Source organism: Giraffa tippelskirchi, chromosome 13 (assembly GCF_054371585.1).
Source record: "Giraffa tippelskirchi isolate mGirTip1 chromosome 13, T2T-mGirTip1v1.2.pri, whole genome shotgun sequence".
In the NCBI taxonomy this organism is placed as follows: domain Eukaryota; kingdom Metazoa; phylum Chordata; class Mammalia; order Artiodactyla; family Giraffidae; genus Giraffa; species Giraffa tippelskirchi.
This window is the reverse complement of record NC_137287.1, coordinates 32,683,179-32,700,196: the sequence shown is the minus strand read 5'-3', so window position 1 is coordinate 32,700,196 and position 17,018 is coordinate 32,683,179. Positions and strand designations below refer to the sequence as shown.

General features: G+C 41.6%; 1 protein-coding gene across 7 annotated transcripts in view; it reads right to left on the bottom strand.

Annotated features, from left to right (window-relative positions):
- Nucleotides 1–17,018, bottom strand: part of GRIN2A (glutamate ionotropic receptor NMDA type subunit 2A) — a 450,066-nt gene that overhangs the window by 130,851 nt on the left and 302,197 nt on the right. For all 7 annotated transcript variants that reach the window (XM_081559277.1, XM_081559275.1, XM_081559280.1 and 4 more), the window contains one exon: nt 8,963–9,077. In XM_081559277.1, the coding sequence (XP_081415403.1) occupies nt 8,963–9,077 (115 nt within the window). The remainder of the gene's footprint in view (nt 1–8,962; nt 9,078–17,018) is intronic.

Below are 17,018 nucleotides of genomic sequence, written 5' to 3'. Positions count from 1 at the left end.
AAGGCTAAGAAGCAGGAAGCCTTGATAACTGGGATGACCTAGATCAAACCACTTTTTTTCAGGATGACAAAGAGTAAATTCATGTCCTAAAGCAGTAGTTCTACATCTTTAATGGGCATCGCTAGGGGAGCTTATGACAAAGCAGAATCAGAAATGATTCTTCCATAGGTTTGAGGTAGTGCTAATACTTTGACATCTTTTCCACGGTGACTCTGATATGGCTAGCCCATGGAATTTTATTCAGCCATCTTTGGGTGTTCTATTGAAAAGCTTGAGATGCAAGAACAACATAGAAATCCTCACAAAATAAAAAATAATAACCAAAATAATAACAGTACCACACTTGTCAATTAACCATATTAAAAGATGTTCCTCATTTGGAAAAGTTCATGAAAAAAAAGTTCTTTCATTCTTGTATCCATTCTACAAATAGTTACTGAGTCACAGCTACTGAGTGCCAGAGATAGAATGGCAAAGGAAAAACCTGAAAACAAACAGTATTCCTTCAATGCTTGTCACAGCCAGAATTCATAGCTTCATCAATGCACCAGCATCGTTTTTCTAAGCAAAGCGAGCACATAGTAAAAGACATAACATATTTCTGGCTGCTTGTAGGATATGTAAACAATGCACTTCAGTTTTAACAATTTGCACAATTGCTCTATCAATTGTCACTTACTGGTGTCTTCTCCATTACAATTTTCCTCGGCGATTTCTTCAACATAATCATTGAAGTATGTGTGTGCAGATGCCAAGCATAATGTTTGCATAAATACTTCCATCTTTCAGCAGGATGAACCTTTTGGCAGGTAATTGATACTACACACACACACACACACACACATGCAAATACACACACTAGAAATTGGCACATGAATCATGAGACTCACTCAGCCATCTACGTTAAATGTGATGGGAAAGTGATAGAGGGATAGCTGAAATAAAATGATTTAGAAAGGAGGGAGTTACAACTTTTCATAATTGTGATCCCATCATGAAAGAACTGCACCCCATGTATACATCATTGTGGGTGACAGCCTCGATAGAGCTGGTAACACAATGATATGCCATAGCCAGAATGGGGGATCAATCTTAGCTTTTCCTAAGATCTCCTTTATCATATCTGCACTAGGAATTCTTTAATTGTCACCTGCTTCATTATGCATGAGATTCAGAGACAGGGTACAATTCCTTACTTCAATGAGCCAGATTGGAAGGTGGGACTTCTGTAGAATGAAAAAGAGCACCTGTGAGATGTGATAAATGCTTATACCCCAGGTTCCAACTGGCTGGGTTTGAGTGGAACCTGCTGCATCCAGTGAGAATAAGGAGGTGGAGTCACTCTATGGATGGGAGGAACTCCCTTCATTTCTCCTCTAAAATATCCCTTCCCACTACCCGTTATTGAGTATGATGTATGTATTAGGAACGCAGCCTGTGGGGTCAAGCAAACCTCCATTCACATCCTGCTTCCATCACATGCAGGATCTGAACCTAGTCCCTGGCCTCCCTGAACCTGAATTTCCATTTATGAGGCAAGGATAAGAATACCTACTGTAGATGAGGTGTTGAAATGACGAAAGGAGATCATGGATATAAACTGCTCAGTACAGTTCTTGATATAGAGTAGATCTTAGTAAATACTGGCTGAAGTCAGCATTCTCAGCAGAGTGTAGAGAGGCCCTTGTAGGCCTTGTGGTACAAGTGAAGAAACACGTGGAAGGAACAGACCTTCCCCTGGTGGGGCTCACAGTCCACGTGGAGATGAATGTGCAAGCAAACAATTACAGTGTAAGTTCTTAACACTCTTAGGGGCTAGTATTCAGGTTAGTACAAAGTGAAAAGGACTCAACTCACTTTGGATTATCCAGATGGGGTGTCCTTGGCAAAAAGAGGAAAATGTTCAAATAGATAGGATCTAAGACCGAGAAGGAGCAGATGACAAGCAAATATAAGGGCTTGGAAGATCTTAAGAGGATAAGAATGGAGCTTTCTGTGATGGGACCCAGGAGAATAACCATATTTGGGAGAGGAAGATAATGACTTTGGTTTTGAACAGATAAAAGTTAGAGGACTATGGGCTGTCCATGTTAGGGTGTCCAGGTGGCAAGTCTAGTAGACCAGGAGATCTGGGCTGGAGACAAGGACTTGGGAGTCATCACAGCGTGGGTCTCATCACTGAGACCAAGGGCATCAAAGAGAATGCTAACAGAGTGGTGAGATTAAAGGGAGCAGTGGATGCATGAGAGATGGGAGAGGGACCCTCAGTTTAAGAAGATATAATCATGGGTATCCCTTCTGTCTTCTGGGGCATCTCTATTGTCCTCAATTAGCTTCCCTGGTAGCCCCATGGTAAAGAATCTGCCTTCAGTACAGGAGACCAGGGTTTGGTCTCTGGGTCAGGAAGATCTCCTGAAGAAGGGAATGGCTACCCATTTCAGTATTCTTGCCTGGGAAATCCCATGGACAGAGAAGCCTGGCGGGCTACAGTCTGTGGAGTGGCAAAGAGTCACACATGAATGAGTACACACACACACAAAGCTTGTCTGTATGTATGTTACACAGACACACACATATTTTCATTTTGAATCTGGTATAACCTTAAAATGGTAAACGGAATTATTTCCAAAGGATTTTTTCAAGTACTTAATAAGAAAGTGATTCAATGTGGAGAAATCCAACCTATTACTCAATGTCCCCCCACCTCAAGAAGACTTCCCCAACTGACCAAGTCCACCCCCTTTCTCTCTGGAGATGGCTTGGTCATGAGCTACTTGGGGAGAGGAGTTGGTTTCCTACCCATCTTTGTCTCCCGCCCTGGTGCAGATGAAATGTTGGCCACCGAGTTGGCTCACAGAGGGTACTGATTGTATTGGCCCAGGTTGCCAACTGGCTTGTATCCAGGATATTATTTTCAAGAACCTCTGGGCTCCAATACTTTGGCCACCTAACATGAAGAACCAACTCACTGGAAAAGACCCTGATGCTGGGAAAGATTGAGAGCGGGAGGAGAAAGGGACTACAGAGGATGAGATTGGCGGGATGGCATCACCGACTCAATGAATAGGAGTCTGAGCAAACTCTGGGAGAGAGTGAAGGACAGGGAAGCCCGGCGTGCTGCAGACATGACTGAGGAAGCTTGAACTCATTATGCTCCAATGCAGAGCAAAGCCATTGGAAAGGGGGAGAGAAGCAAAGGGCATGGAGGTTCCAATGTGCCGGAGGGAAGCCTGCTCAGCCCTGAGCTCCGTGTCTGCTGAACACAAGCAGGCTGTGTACAGCATTGGAACCTTCCACACCTGCTGCACACAAAGGCCCAGCAGAAAGCCAGTGTCCCTCTAAGGGCTTGTCATGTTTTCCAAGACACCCTCATTACATGCTGCTGCTTCCAGGGACGCTACTGGATGACCTCGGAGATGAAAAGAAATCTCCTCTGAGTCCCAGACTAACAGCTCCCCCTTTCCGCAGGCCTTCCCCTCTGCTGACCTGCCTTATCAGACTGTGCTGCTGGGGGGCAGCTTGCAGGATAACATGACGGGTATTTACCTGCTCCATTGGTTTTCTCTTTCTTTGAGACAGAAACACAAGGAGCTATTTCTGAAGCACTGGATCCCCTGAGCGCCGAGAGAACAGACCAACTACAGGAAGCATTTGTACATTCTAAGCTCGGCTCGGCAGCAATTCGCCGAGCTGCCTTTTTTGGGGGGAAATTGCTGTATTTTAACAGAAATTTGAAGGAGGACACGTAAACTATTAAAAGGGTATTTTTTTTCTGTAGATGGAAATGGAGTCTATCAAGGACAGCCTTCTTTTATGCAATGTTATCAGCTGCACTGCAGTGACCTCCCTTGTAAACATGCTTCCTGGCAAATGAGCCAGGTCCAAAGGCAGCAAGGAGAATTCACAGGTATGAGCCGAGCCTGACCCAGGACTGGTGAAATCTGACCAATGAGAATGACTTTACAGCTCTGAGACTGATCCTCCAACTGTGTAACTTCAAAAGGTGGAAAAATAACCTCCAGATGTAACCACCAAAGGCAGATAGCTTGAGTTCTCTACCTCCTATTATGGATAAGAAAAAAAAGTAAGTTGCATTTTGACTTTCCATTTGCAAGAGGAAAGAGAAGCCAGAATTTGAGGAATGAATAAAAGAAAGTGAGGATACAGGAAAGCATTACAGGAAAGAAAAATAAAAAGCATGTTCAAGGTCTCAGACGCATAAAGGAACCAGCTCAGACATGGAGATGTGAGCCACTTAGGATGGTGGGCTATAGGGTACATCAGAGGGAAGAGTGGAGATAACTCCTGGGGATAGACTCCAATGGTCTCCTGAAGCATCACCAAAATGCACAAAACCCCACTCCATCCCTCCCCACACACACTAGAATCTAAGTTCAGTGAATCAGAAATTGCTTTCTTGTCTCTTCTGTTCACTGACAGATTCCAAGCACCAAGAATGGCACGTGGCACACACACCAGGCACTGAATAAACATTTGTGGAAGGGATGAACAAACCAAGTTGTCACTCAGAGCTTGGGTGTACCACCTAAAGGAAATATTGTGCAAATGTTCAATAAACAATGGTTACTGTTGTCATCAATAGTACTCATGTCAGGGAGCTGAGTATGAAAACTCAGTAAACATCGGTAATTAATTGTACAGGGTATCTCAGCTTGAATGGCTTCAAAACACATCTTTTAATTAAGATACAACGGCATGCAGTAAAATAATCAAATCTTTTGTGGTGGCTTGATGGATTTTGACAAATGTTCACGACAGGGAATATTGTCATAATGCTAGAAAGTTCCCTGTGCATTTTTCCTATTAATTTTCTCCTCCACAAAAGCAACCATAATTCTGATATGTGCATGCTAAGTCGCTTCAGTTGTGTCTGACTCTGTGTGACCCTATGGACTATAGCCTGCCAGGCTCTTTGGTCCATGGGATTCTCCAGGCAAGAATTCTGGAGTGGGTTGCCATGCCCTCCTCCAGGCATCACTCTGATATCTGACCCCACAGACTAGTGTTGTCTCTTCTTGAACTTCATACAATGGAAGATGATATATAGTATCATCTTCTGTGTCTGGTTTCTTTTGTTCAACATAATGCTTCTGCAATTCATCCACATTGTTGTGGGTATTACCAGCTCACAACTTATTCATGTGTAACAATCCATTTTATAGGTTTCCCTGATAGCTCAGTTGGTAAAGAATCTGCCTGCAATGCAGAAGACTTCGGTTCAATTCCTGGGTCAGGAAGATCTGCTGGAGAAGGGATAGGGTATCCACTCCAGTATTCTTGGGCTTCCCTTGTGGCTCAGCTGGTAAAGAATCTGCCTGCAATGTGGGAGACCTGGGTTCGATCCCTGGGTTGGGAAGATTCCCTGGAGATGGGAAAAGCTACCCACTTGAGTATCATGGCCTGGAGAATTCCATGGACTGAACAACTTTCATTTTCAATCCATTTTATGAATATATATAATTTATTTACCTATATCCTTGTTGATGAATCTTTGATTTCTTTCTGATGTTTTGCTATTATGAATGTCTTTCACGAATATTACTTTTGGGGTATATGTTTACATGTCTTTGCAGTAAATACCTAGGAGTGGAATTGCTGGATCATACCTAGAAGTGCTGGATCATACTGTTAGTCACTCAGTCATGTCCGACTCTTTGTGACCCAATGGACTGTATCCCACCAGGCTCCTCTGTCCATGGAATTCTCCAGGCAAGAACACTAGAGTGGGTTGCCAGGAGTAAATTCCTAGGAGTGAATTGCTGGAGTGAAATTGCTGGATCATAAGGGCTTCCCTGGTGGCTCAGATGGTAAAGAATCCACCTGCAATGCAAGAGACCTGGGTTTAATACCTGGTTGGGAAGATCCCCTGGAGGAGGGCATGGCAACCTACTCCAGTATTCTTTCCTGGAGAATCCCCATGGACAGAGGAGCCTGGTGGGCTACAGTCCATGGGGTCACAAAGAGTCAGATATGACTGAGTGACCAAACCACCACATGTTCTTAACAACACTTGGTATTGCTGGTCCTTTTCATTTTAGCCAAGCAAGGGGTATGAAGTGGTAGCTCATTGTGGTTTTAATTTGCATGTCTCTGATTATCATGAATGTTAAGCATGTTTTCATGTATTTAATGGCCATTTGACTCAATTTTTTTTGTAAAATTCTTAAGTCAATTTCCCATTTTAATTGTGTTGATTTTCTTTTTATTATTGATTTATAGGAGTTCTTTATATATTCTGGATATGAGTCCCTTGATTCAGATAATTTTTTAAAAATATTTTTTTCTGAATGTGTGGCTTGCCTTTTTCATTTTCTAACAGTGTCTATACATAGGCAAAATATTTAAATTTTGATGGAGTCCAGTTTATTACTTTTACTGTATGCTTTCTTATAGCTCAAAAATATCTTCCTAATTTTTTCTTATAGAAATTTTATAACTTCAGCTTTTACATTTAAGTCTGAAATTTATTTTTTAAGTTTTTGTGTATAGTATGAACTGAGTCAAGTTTGTTTTTTGTTTGTTTTGTTTTGTTTTGTTTTGTTTTCAGTAAGAATATCCAGTTGACCTAGCACCACTTATTAAAAAGGCTTTCCTTTCTCCCATTGTTATAATTATTCATCAAAAATCATTTGAATATATATTTGTGAACCTATTTTCATTATCTCATCATTACACAAGATATTAGCTATAGAATTTTCATAAATAGCTTTTATCAGATTGAGAAATGGCCCTTGTTTATCAAGAATGGATATGGATACATACACTACCACGTGTAAAACAGATCGCTAGTGGGAAGCTGCTATACAGCACAGGCAGCTCAGCTCGGTGCCCTCTGATGACCCAGAGGGGTGGGATGAGGGGGTTGGGAGGGAGGCTCATGAGGGAGGGATACATGTATACATATGGCTGGTTCATGATGTTGTACAGGAGAAATCAACACAGCATTGTAAAGCAATTATATTCCAGTAAAAAAAAAAAAATGGATATTGGATTTTGTCAAATGTTTTGTCTGCCTCTATTGAGATGATTATATAATTTTCTCCTTATTATGTCAATATGGCAAATTATATTGATTTATTTTTTGATGTTAAACCAATTTTGCATTCCTAGAATAAACCTCACTTATCCATAATGTAGTTTCCTTTTCCAATATATTGCTGAATTATGATTACTAAAACACTGAAAATCTCTGTGTAGATTTGCATTATTTCTTTTTAAAATATTTGATAGAATTTACAGTGAAGCCATTTAGGCCTGAAGTTTTGTTTTTGAAATGGGAAGGGTTTTAGTTTTGAATCAAGTTTCTCAGGAACTATTCAGATTGTCTATTGGCTTTGTTGATTTTCTCTACACTTTATGTTCTACTTTGTTGATTTTTACTCTTATTATATTCTTCTTCTACTTCGTTTGAATTTAGTTTGCTCTATTTTTTTTCTAGTACCTTAATGTAGAAGCTTAAATCATTGACTTTACAATTTCCTTTTTGTATAATTATAAGCATTGAAAGCTATGGCTTTCCCACTTAGTGTGTCATCAACTTTATTCTTCAAATTTTGCTATGTTGTGCTTTCATTGTTGTGGTTTAGTTGCTAAGTCATGTCCAACTCTTTTGTGACTCCATGTACTGTAGCCCACCGGGCTCCTCTGTCCATGGGATTACCCAGGCAAGAACACTAGAGCGAGTTGCTATTTCTTTCTGCAGGTGGTCTTCCCGACCCAAGAATCGAACCTGTGTCTCCTGCATATATTCTTATCATTAATTTTTATTTCAATGCTGCTATGGTCAAAGAATGCACTGGGCATATTTTAATCCTTTTAAATATACTGAGACTTATTTCAGGCTCCAGCATACAGTCTATTTTGGTCACTGTTTCAAGTGCACTGGAAGGAATGTGAACTTTGTAGCTACTGGATGTAGCAGCACAAACTCCGAAGCTTCCTCTTCATCGTCCCCCAGCAGGAATCTGTCATTGGCCCCCTACCCCAAAGGCAATGCTTCTGTTTACACAGTGTTGTCTTCTGATCCTAGTTAACTATAATATGACTTCCACACTATATCCCATATCGTCCTACCCCTAGGTCTGATGTACCAAGTGAAGACAAATCTTGGGATGCTAAAGTGGTTCAGAGACGTGGCACTGTTTGTCCAAAAAGACGTGATAACAATATAGTACTTTTTCTTTTTCATTATCTTTTACTCTGCTTTCCATGCAATATTGTGATGACTAATTTGAGAGCTGAGAGTTGAGTTATGGGGGAGGAGGAATGCCACTGGGCCAGATCTTGCCACTATACGCAGAGGATCATCTCCAAATTCCCTGTGAAGTCTCCCCTCTCTGACTCAGGACACAGCTTGTGTGGTATGTTAGATAAGCTTTTCCTGTACACTGAGTTTTCATATTTTTTAACAGTTAACATACATGCGCTGGAAAATGTGCTTTACAAGAAACAGAACATCCCTCTCCAACCCATGACTTGAAGAATGGATATGTTTAAGTTTTGGAAATGATTTGACTCAAAGCAAAAGACCAAACAAATGAAGATATAGGGGGTTCACTCATAGAGCCAAATGTGTGACTACAGTACCAAGTTATGATGCTTAGACAAACTGGTGTGATCACTGCCATAGAGTCAATACTTGCTACTGTGATGATGCAAACCAAACTTCACTGACTTTATATTATTCTAAGTCTTTCTAGGATGCTCTCTACTCAGATTTGTGAACTCGATGCAGAGAACAACACACAACTGCCAGAGTTCACCCAGGGAAAGCACCTCCATCGCACCTGACAGTATCTGTCTGTCTTGTTCTCGGCGGGGTCCTGAGATGGCATCTGGAGCCGCTCAGGGGGAAATGCTTCGGAAAAAGGAGGAGTTTGATACCGTTTGTTGCCCATACTCTCCTGCCTCCCCTGTATTTGGCACATGGAAGGATGCTCACCTTTTCCCATTCACGGTCCTTGTTCAGCACGATGACCACCAGTCTGGGGTGCACCTGGTAGCCTTCCTCAGTGAAGGACAAGTCTTTGCCATCCCACGTCACATTGACCATAAATCTGGAGAAAGGAAGAGAGAAAGACAAATGTTTAGGGGAAAATTTAAGAGGTTTCAGACAAATGAGCAGATGCCACCATCCATGTAACGCTGAGAAGGTGTAAACTCACTGCCAGCAGCCTCTACCTGTGGAAGCATCGGTACCCATGCAGGCTCTGCTAATCTCCTTTCACTCTTTTCCATGAGCCTGTAATCACTCCCAGACTCCCCAATCCTGGATAAGCTTTAATAACTGGTTGCAATTAACAGATGAGTTGGAACATTTTTGTCCTGTCAGACTACAGACCTTTGTTCAATGATCTTCTAACAAGAGGATCTGAAGGCATGTTTTAACAAGCTACTCTAAAGGAAACTGCTTGCTCACAAGCCACACAGTATACAACATCAAAGAAACGATATCCCATTAATTCATTATTCGTTCAACTAATATTTATTAAATACTTGCTACATGACAGCAATCAGCTAGTTGGCTGGGGATAAACAAGAAAACAGATACAATCCCTGCCCTCCAGAAGCTTATAGTCTAAGAGAGAGGACAGGTATTAATTGGTTAATCACAGATATATGACAAGCGTTGGGCTTCCCAGGTGGCTCAGTGGTAAAGAATCTGCCTGCAATGCAGGACACATGGGTTTGATCCCTGGGTCAGGAAGATACTCCAAAGAAGGAAATGGCAATCCACTCTAGTATTCTTGCCTGGGAAATCCCATGGACAGAAGAGCCTGTTGGGCTACAGTCCATGGGGCCACAAAGATTCAGACATGACTTCATTACTAAACAACAGATGACAAGTGTTACGACGGCAGGGATGGGGGGTGTATGTGCTCCGTGAAAGTGAAACGAGGGTCAGACCAGGCTTCTATAAGGAAAAGCAGCTTGACCTGAAGGATGAGGCAGCATTAACTATATAAGAAAAGACATAAGCACACTCCAAGCAAAAGGGGCAGCATGGGCAAAGGTCCTGTGGTAGTGCTTACTGAGGACTGATGCAAACCAGTGTGGCCAAAGCAGAAAGAGACAAGGGAGTGTGGGGTGTGGTGTGGGTGAGAAGCTGAATGGGGCAGACAGTGCAAAGCTTTTCAGGCCATTTAAGGAGTTCTGTCTTTGCTTTAAAACAATGGAAGGACACTGAAGATTTTAACCAGTGATATAATCAGACTTGAAGGTTGTGTAGAGAACAGGTTTGCAGAGGACCACAGTGAGTATGGGGGACCAGCCAGAGTGCACTTATTAATCCAGGTTAGAGATGATGTTGGCTTTGACCCCAAAAGAGGAGGAGAAGGAAGAGCAGGAGCAGCAACACACAGGACCAAGTGGAGAAGTTTTTAACAGGAATTTAGGGACAGGTCAGATGTGAGGGTGGAGCAGAGAAGCATCATGGACGGGTCTTCAGTGTCTGCCCTATACAACATCCATCAGTTACCGTTATCACAAGGGACATCTGTCTATCTCACAATACTCCATCTCCGACCCTCCCTACTCAAAACCACTTGCCTGTAGTCAGGCTCAGCGCTGATGTGAAGCAAGACAGAGCTCACTATCAGGATCTGAGAGGGAAGGTTCTCAGGGGTTCAATTTCCTTTCAGCTTGAGAAAAATGTGATGCTGTTAAAGATGTCCAGAAGACGTACCACTTTAGCAGATAGTCAGTAAATGCAGTATGGTGGTTAAAAGCAATCAAACACCCCCAGAAAGGCAGGGTATCTCAAAGCTGGGGCATTTTCTTGCTTTATATTTCCTTAACAACAAAAGCGGCTAAAGAAGTAAAATACTAAGGAAGAGGACTAGACTATAAAAAAATTCCAGAAAGAGTGACTGGCTTGATTGACCACATGTCTGCCCCTGGGTAGTCACAGTGCACAAGACATGACTGTGTCCTCTGGGGAAAGAATCAGGTCTCCAAGGTGAAGAAACCAGGGGAAAGGCAAAGAACATTTCTGTGTATCCATTCAATGGACTCTTTGAGTCCTTAAAAAAATCATGTTTTTCAAGAAAAGTTAATGGCATGAAGATAATTCTCACTACTTACTGTTAAACAAGCAGAAAAGAAGATAAAAATAGGGTTTGTCTATGCACAGAAAGATTCCAGGTGCTTTCTATTTTCTTTTGTGTTATCTTTGTACTCTCGAAATTTTCTGCAAATACTTTTTATTTTTAACAAAGATACTCTTTGTTTAAACACAGAAAAAACAATCAGACACTGCTATTCTGGAAAAGGCAAAGAGCAATCACCATCCTATTTGGTACATCTGATCATTTCCTAGGAAGATAATTTATGGATTCAACAACTATTTGCTGGATGTCTATTATGTGCCAGGCCTTATGGCGAGTCCTATAAATACAGAAATAGAAAACACAGCATTCATCCCACCCCTTCCATTCTCACAATTCAGTGACACAGACACGTAAATGTTGCTAGCACGTAGAAGGCCACTCGTGTACTGGTGCTCTGTAAACAGGAGGAGTCGTGAGAACGTGGAGGGAGGGTCCCTAACTTAAGCTCTGTGACAGTAGGGAGGGCTTCCTGGGGAATCTTCAGGAGTGAAGGGGTTGACGAGAGGTGGGGAAGAATATTCGGAGCAGAGGAGTCATCTTCAACAAAGAAGAGTCAGCAAAGGAAGTGACACATGCTACGGGACGTAGGAAATAGCTTGGTAAGAACAACAGGCAGTGGGATTCGTCCACAGAGCATCTCTGAAGCCAGATCATAGGGGCCTTAAGTGTCTGGAGTTTGTTCAGAAGGCCGTGAGGATCATGGAAAGTTTTGAGTAGAGGAGTGAGTCTCTGCACATAGGAAATTGCAAAGCCAAGAGTGTAGACCCATGAAACATCACGATGGAACACTGCCCATGGAGTTTCAGCATAAAAACTACAGACAAAGCCCACCAGTGGACTTTACCTGGGCTGGCCAAAAAAACTCCATCACCAAGTCACTCTGTATCTGCAGTCTAAAACTCGCGGTTGGGCCAGCTGATTCACCGAGGGGTTTTGTTTGTTTTAAATGTAATCCAATAAGCTCTCAAGCCAAGTTTTGATTATACAATAACTCGAGGTAACTAGAGCTCAGGTTCAGTCTACCTAATGCCCCAAATGTAGGTGAAACTGAGAAATTTGGTCCATTAACAAGAGGTTTGGAAATAGCCAGCTCACTATGTGTTTGGAAAAGGTGGACCAAGGGACGAATCATTTGGGTTTGACTTGGACACCTGGCCCGGAGGAGAGCCATTCACAGGGTTATGTTGTGTGAAGGGATGTCTCTGTCACCGCTTTAATCTAGGAGCTGGCATGCCCTGTTGAGCACCTGCTCTTCTTCTGCTTTGCCAGTTGAATCTACTTAAATCTCTCTCTTCTTTCATTCCCCACTTCTGTTCCCCCCACTCATTCCCTTGCCTCCCATTTTGTAGTGAAATCAGATGGAATTAGCAGGGACATTATTTAGATGCAGTTTCTCTTCTTCAGATTATATGGAAACAACTGTATGGAAATTCTGACACTACAATTGTTCTGTGTTCCTTTAAGATTCAATATTCTGGGCCAATGAGTCCATATACTCAGTGTTTATATTATCTACCTTCCTTCCTTCCTTTCTTTCTTTCTAACTTTCTTCCTATTAAGAGTCTTCTGTCCCTAGGGAGGGGAAAAAGCCCTCTAACAGAATTTCTTTTGCTCAACAGTAATTTCATTATGAAGATGGCAGGGAACAAGTACCTATTACCTTCAATTCCACCATCCAATTTCTAGGAAGGACAATCCATATTTCCGCAGGCTTTCTTCCCACTTAAACTTACTCTAGAGAAAAATGCTTTACCCAGGGAAAAACCATTCTACACCCCACTGCTTGGTCCCCATTAACGCCTGTTGGGCACTTGTATTAAACAGTAAAATCTTATCATTGTTTTATCTCTCAAAAATTGATTACAAACTTTTAGTGACCAGATAAAGTATCAGAAATTCTGGCTGCTGCTAAGCTTCGAATTACATCTTCGATATTTCCGTCAGGAGCAATAAACACACGAGGACATGCTGGCAAAACGTGGATGTGGGGAAGGCTCTGATGGTTTGCAGAGAATGCATTTTTGTATTATTATTGTCCATTGATTGTAAAGTGCCAAGCTGTTTTTAATCAGTGACACATATAACAGAAAATATGTAAACTGCGTGATTCACATACATACAAGTTTCCTTTGGTACGTACAGCCTCAGGTGTATGAAGCTGAAGTCCCAGGTGAAAGAAACATTTCTCTGTCACTTGTATTTTGTGCCGTATGAATGGTTGGTGTATGTGGGTCAGAAATAACATGGGAAAACATGGTGGACTGTTTTTCCTATATTATCACCACAAAAAAAAATTGGGTCAGAGTTATCAAGTTCTTTCTAGATCTGCTTTAATACAGTAGTCACCAACTACAGGTGGCTATGGAGCATTTGAAACGTGGTTAGTGTGAATTGAAATGTGCCATAAGGGCATGACACAACTGGATTTGGAAGACTTTGTATGAAAAAAAAGTGTAAAATCTCATGAATAATTTTATATTGATTTCATGTTGCAATACTTTAGACACGCTGATTGCAATAAGATAATTATTAAAATTAATTTCATCTTCTTTTTACTTATTCAAAGTGCTACCAGATAATTTAAGATGATAAATGGCTTACATTATACTTCTATTGGACAGCTATTCAGGACCATCTTTGGTGTTTTGTCTTGTTTTCTTAACCAGTAGATCCATCATGAAGGCAGGGACCTCTTCTGCCTTGTTTCGTATTTTATTTCTAGCACTGAACAGAGTGCCTGGCGCATAGGTGGTGCTAAAACAAACAGGTGCAGGACGAATAAAAGAATGAATTGCTATCTAGCAACTGCTGGGATCAAACCCTGCCTCTGCTTCTCCCCAGCTTTGTCTCTTAGGATTGTATATTTAAAATTCTCTGAGCTTCCATTTTCCTTCTTTGTAAAAACGGATCAGGTTAAACCATATGAACTAACTGCAATGGCTTCGTGTGGTTTAACCTAACAGATCCCTAACTCCCAGGTTTGTGAGTGGGATTAGCAATAGTTCATAGAAACATCCAGTCCAATGTCTGGTACACAGATGTCGCTAAACCTTTACATAAAGCTTCCATGCATTTTTAAGAATAGTTTTCTACTCTGACATATTTCCTAACACACTGCCCCAAACGAAACCTTGTTGTTAGTCCCTGTAAAGCCATGCTTATTGCTGCCATTCCATTCACTAATTGCCAGAGTGCTTTCTTTTTGTCAAAAGCCAACCATATGATATCTGCTTTTCTCTTTCTGACTTACTTCACTCTGTATGACAGATTCTTGGTCCATCCATATATTAGTGCATATATGTGGAATCTAGAAAAATGGTACATATGAACATATTTCTAGAGCAGGAATAGAGACACAGATGTAGAGAACAGAGTTGTGGATCCAGTTGGGGGAAGGAGAGGGTGGGATGAATTGGGAGATTAGGCTTGACATATATACACTAAGTAAGTAAGTAAAGTCGCTCAGTCGTGTCCGACTCTTTGCAACCCCATGGACTGTAGCCTACCAGGCTCCTCTGTTCATGGGATTTTCCAGGCAAGAGTACTGGAGTGGGTTGCCATTTCCTTCTCCAGGGGATCTTTCTGACCCAGGGATCGAACCCGGGTCTCCAGCATTGCAGACAGACACTTTACCGTCTGAGCCACCAGGGAAGCCCATATATATATACTACCACGTGTGAAATGGATAGCTGGTGGGAAGCTGCTGTACAGCACAGGGAGCTCAGCTCAGTGTTCTATGATGACTGAGAGGGATGAGATGGGGATGGGTGGGCAGGAATGAGGTCCAAAAGGGAGGGATATAGGTACACTTACAGCTGATTCACATCTTTTTACAGCAGAAACTAACACAACATTGTAAAGCAATTATACCCCAATAAAAAAAAGAAAGAAAAAAAAGTCATCCATATATGGTCTGCATTGTGCCCAAGTCTTTGAAACTCCATGGACTGTAGCCCACCAAGGTCCTCTGTCCATGGGATTTTCCAGGCAAGAATACTGGAGTGGGTTGCCATTTCCTCCTTCAGGGGATCTTCCCAACCCAGGGATCAAACCTGAGTCTCGTACATTAGCAGGCAAGTTCTTTACCACTAGCACCACCTGAGAAGGCCAATTAAAAAAAAAAAAGAAAGAAAGAAGAAAGAAAAGAAAAAATAAAAGCCATCCAAATATGGGTTGCATAAGCTTTTAACTATTACTTAAAATGTCTCCTTCCTCCAGATTTCTATTTTCTCTCTTTTGCCTCATAACTCTCCTTTATCTTCCCAAATCTGATTGTTTGCAATGTTCTCTAGACATATTTATTATTCACTATTTCCCTTCAGACTTTAATTTCCTTACAGTTTCATAAATGCCACCACAACCCATTCAGTGTGTCTCAATTTTCAGTTAATTTTCCATCCGCTTTGCTGTTTCCCTTGTCCTCCAGGCCTTTCCCCGAATCACACTACCCCTTAAATGCCTACTCACACTGCTTTGGGTGTCACCATTTTTTTCATTTGTCATCTAATTTACATGTTTTGGAAAACAGAGTCACTGTTTTCTTTAACCTTTTTTCAGTTCTCAAGACACTCTCCTTTTTACAAAATGTTTTGGCTCTTTCCAGCCTCCTCCTGGTGGTTTGAAATCCCTTCCACTTGGATGCCTTTCTCAGCACCTTCTCAACCTCCATTAACCCTTCCCTTATGGGCATGAATCCTCTCTTTAGAGCAAACTCATGGAGCTTTTACACTTTTAATTCCCAACTCCTGTCCCACGTCTTCCCCAAACACATCCTCACACCGTTTCCTTTCAGCGAGCCTCTTGATGAGTGTACTTTCCTCTTTGCCCTGTGCTCAGTCTCATATACTCATTGGTGGTTTCTGGTTTCCCTTGAATGATTACCAAAGGCATGACCACAGAGCTGAGACTTAAAAGTCAGGACTGAAATATAATAACTCCAACACACAGATCTGCATAATCCAGACCAGCAAGGCAGTCAAAATGGGCTCAGAAACTATAGCATTATGAAAAAGCAAAAAAAAAAAAAAAAAAAAAAGAATAAAATAAAAAACTGGGTTAAAAAAAGAGAGTGAGTATTTACTCTTTCTCAATTCCATTGTGGTCAAATTAAAAAAAAAAAAAAACAACATAGTAATGTTAGCTGTCGGCTAAGCAATACTAATTTTTAAAAAATTAGAACAGGAGTGGTAAGCTCCATAAAGGCAGGGATGTTTCTTTTGATCACTGTGATTCTAAAACATCTTAGAGTGTCTTGCAGTACGAGCTTAAACGTATTTGTTGAATAAAGGAACAAATGAATTAGCGGCCATAGGCCACTGAGATCTTGTTCATTCAATGTTTATTTTCTGTGCAACTGTTGAGAGGCAATTCTGCAAGACGACTGCTTAGTTTGGGAATCAGAAAGCTCGGGGTTAGAATGCAGTTCTGTGGCTTCCAATCCAAGGTAAGTCTCCTAATTCTCAGAGCATCCATTTCCTCTTCTGTAAAAGTGAAGTTATAATGCCCACATCTCTGTGTAATCACAGGGCTTATATTAGATGAAATTTAACGAGAGAAGGTATGTAATGTGACCAGCAGAGTGTTTGGCACATAATGGTGTCTGGTAAATGATGACAGCAGGGGTGGCAGTAGTTGTCATGGTTTCACATAATTATCTTTTCTCCTTCTAAATTTTGAAATTAAAGGGCTTTCTCTTAGATGCTGGAGGATCATTTGGGCTGCTAATCCCCATTTCCGAAGGGAGGCAATGAACCCTCCAGGTCCCTACCCCAGGCTAATCTGATTGCTCAGAGCTCCAGGTACCCCTGGACTGGATTATGAAGCAACGGTGCTGACCTAGATGCCAGCCTGCCCTTCACGTCTCTTGGGCTTCCTGACTCTGCTTGGTGA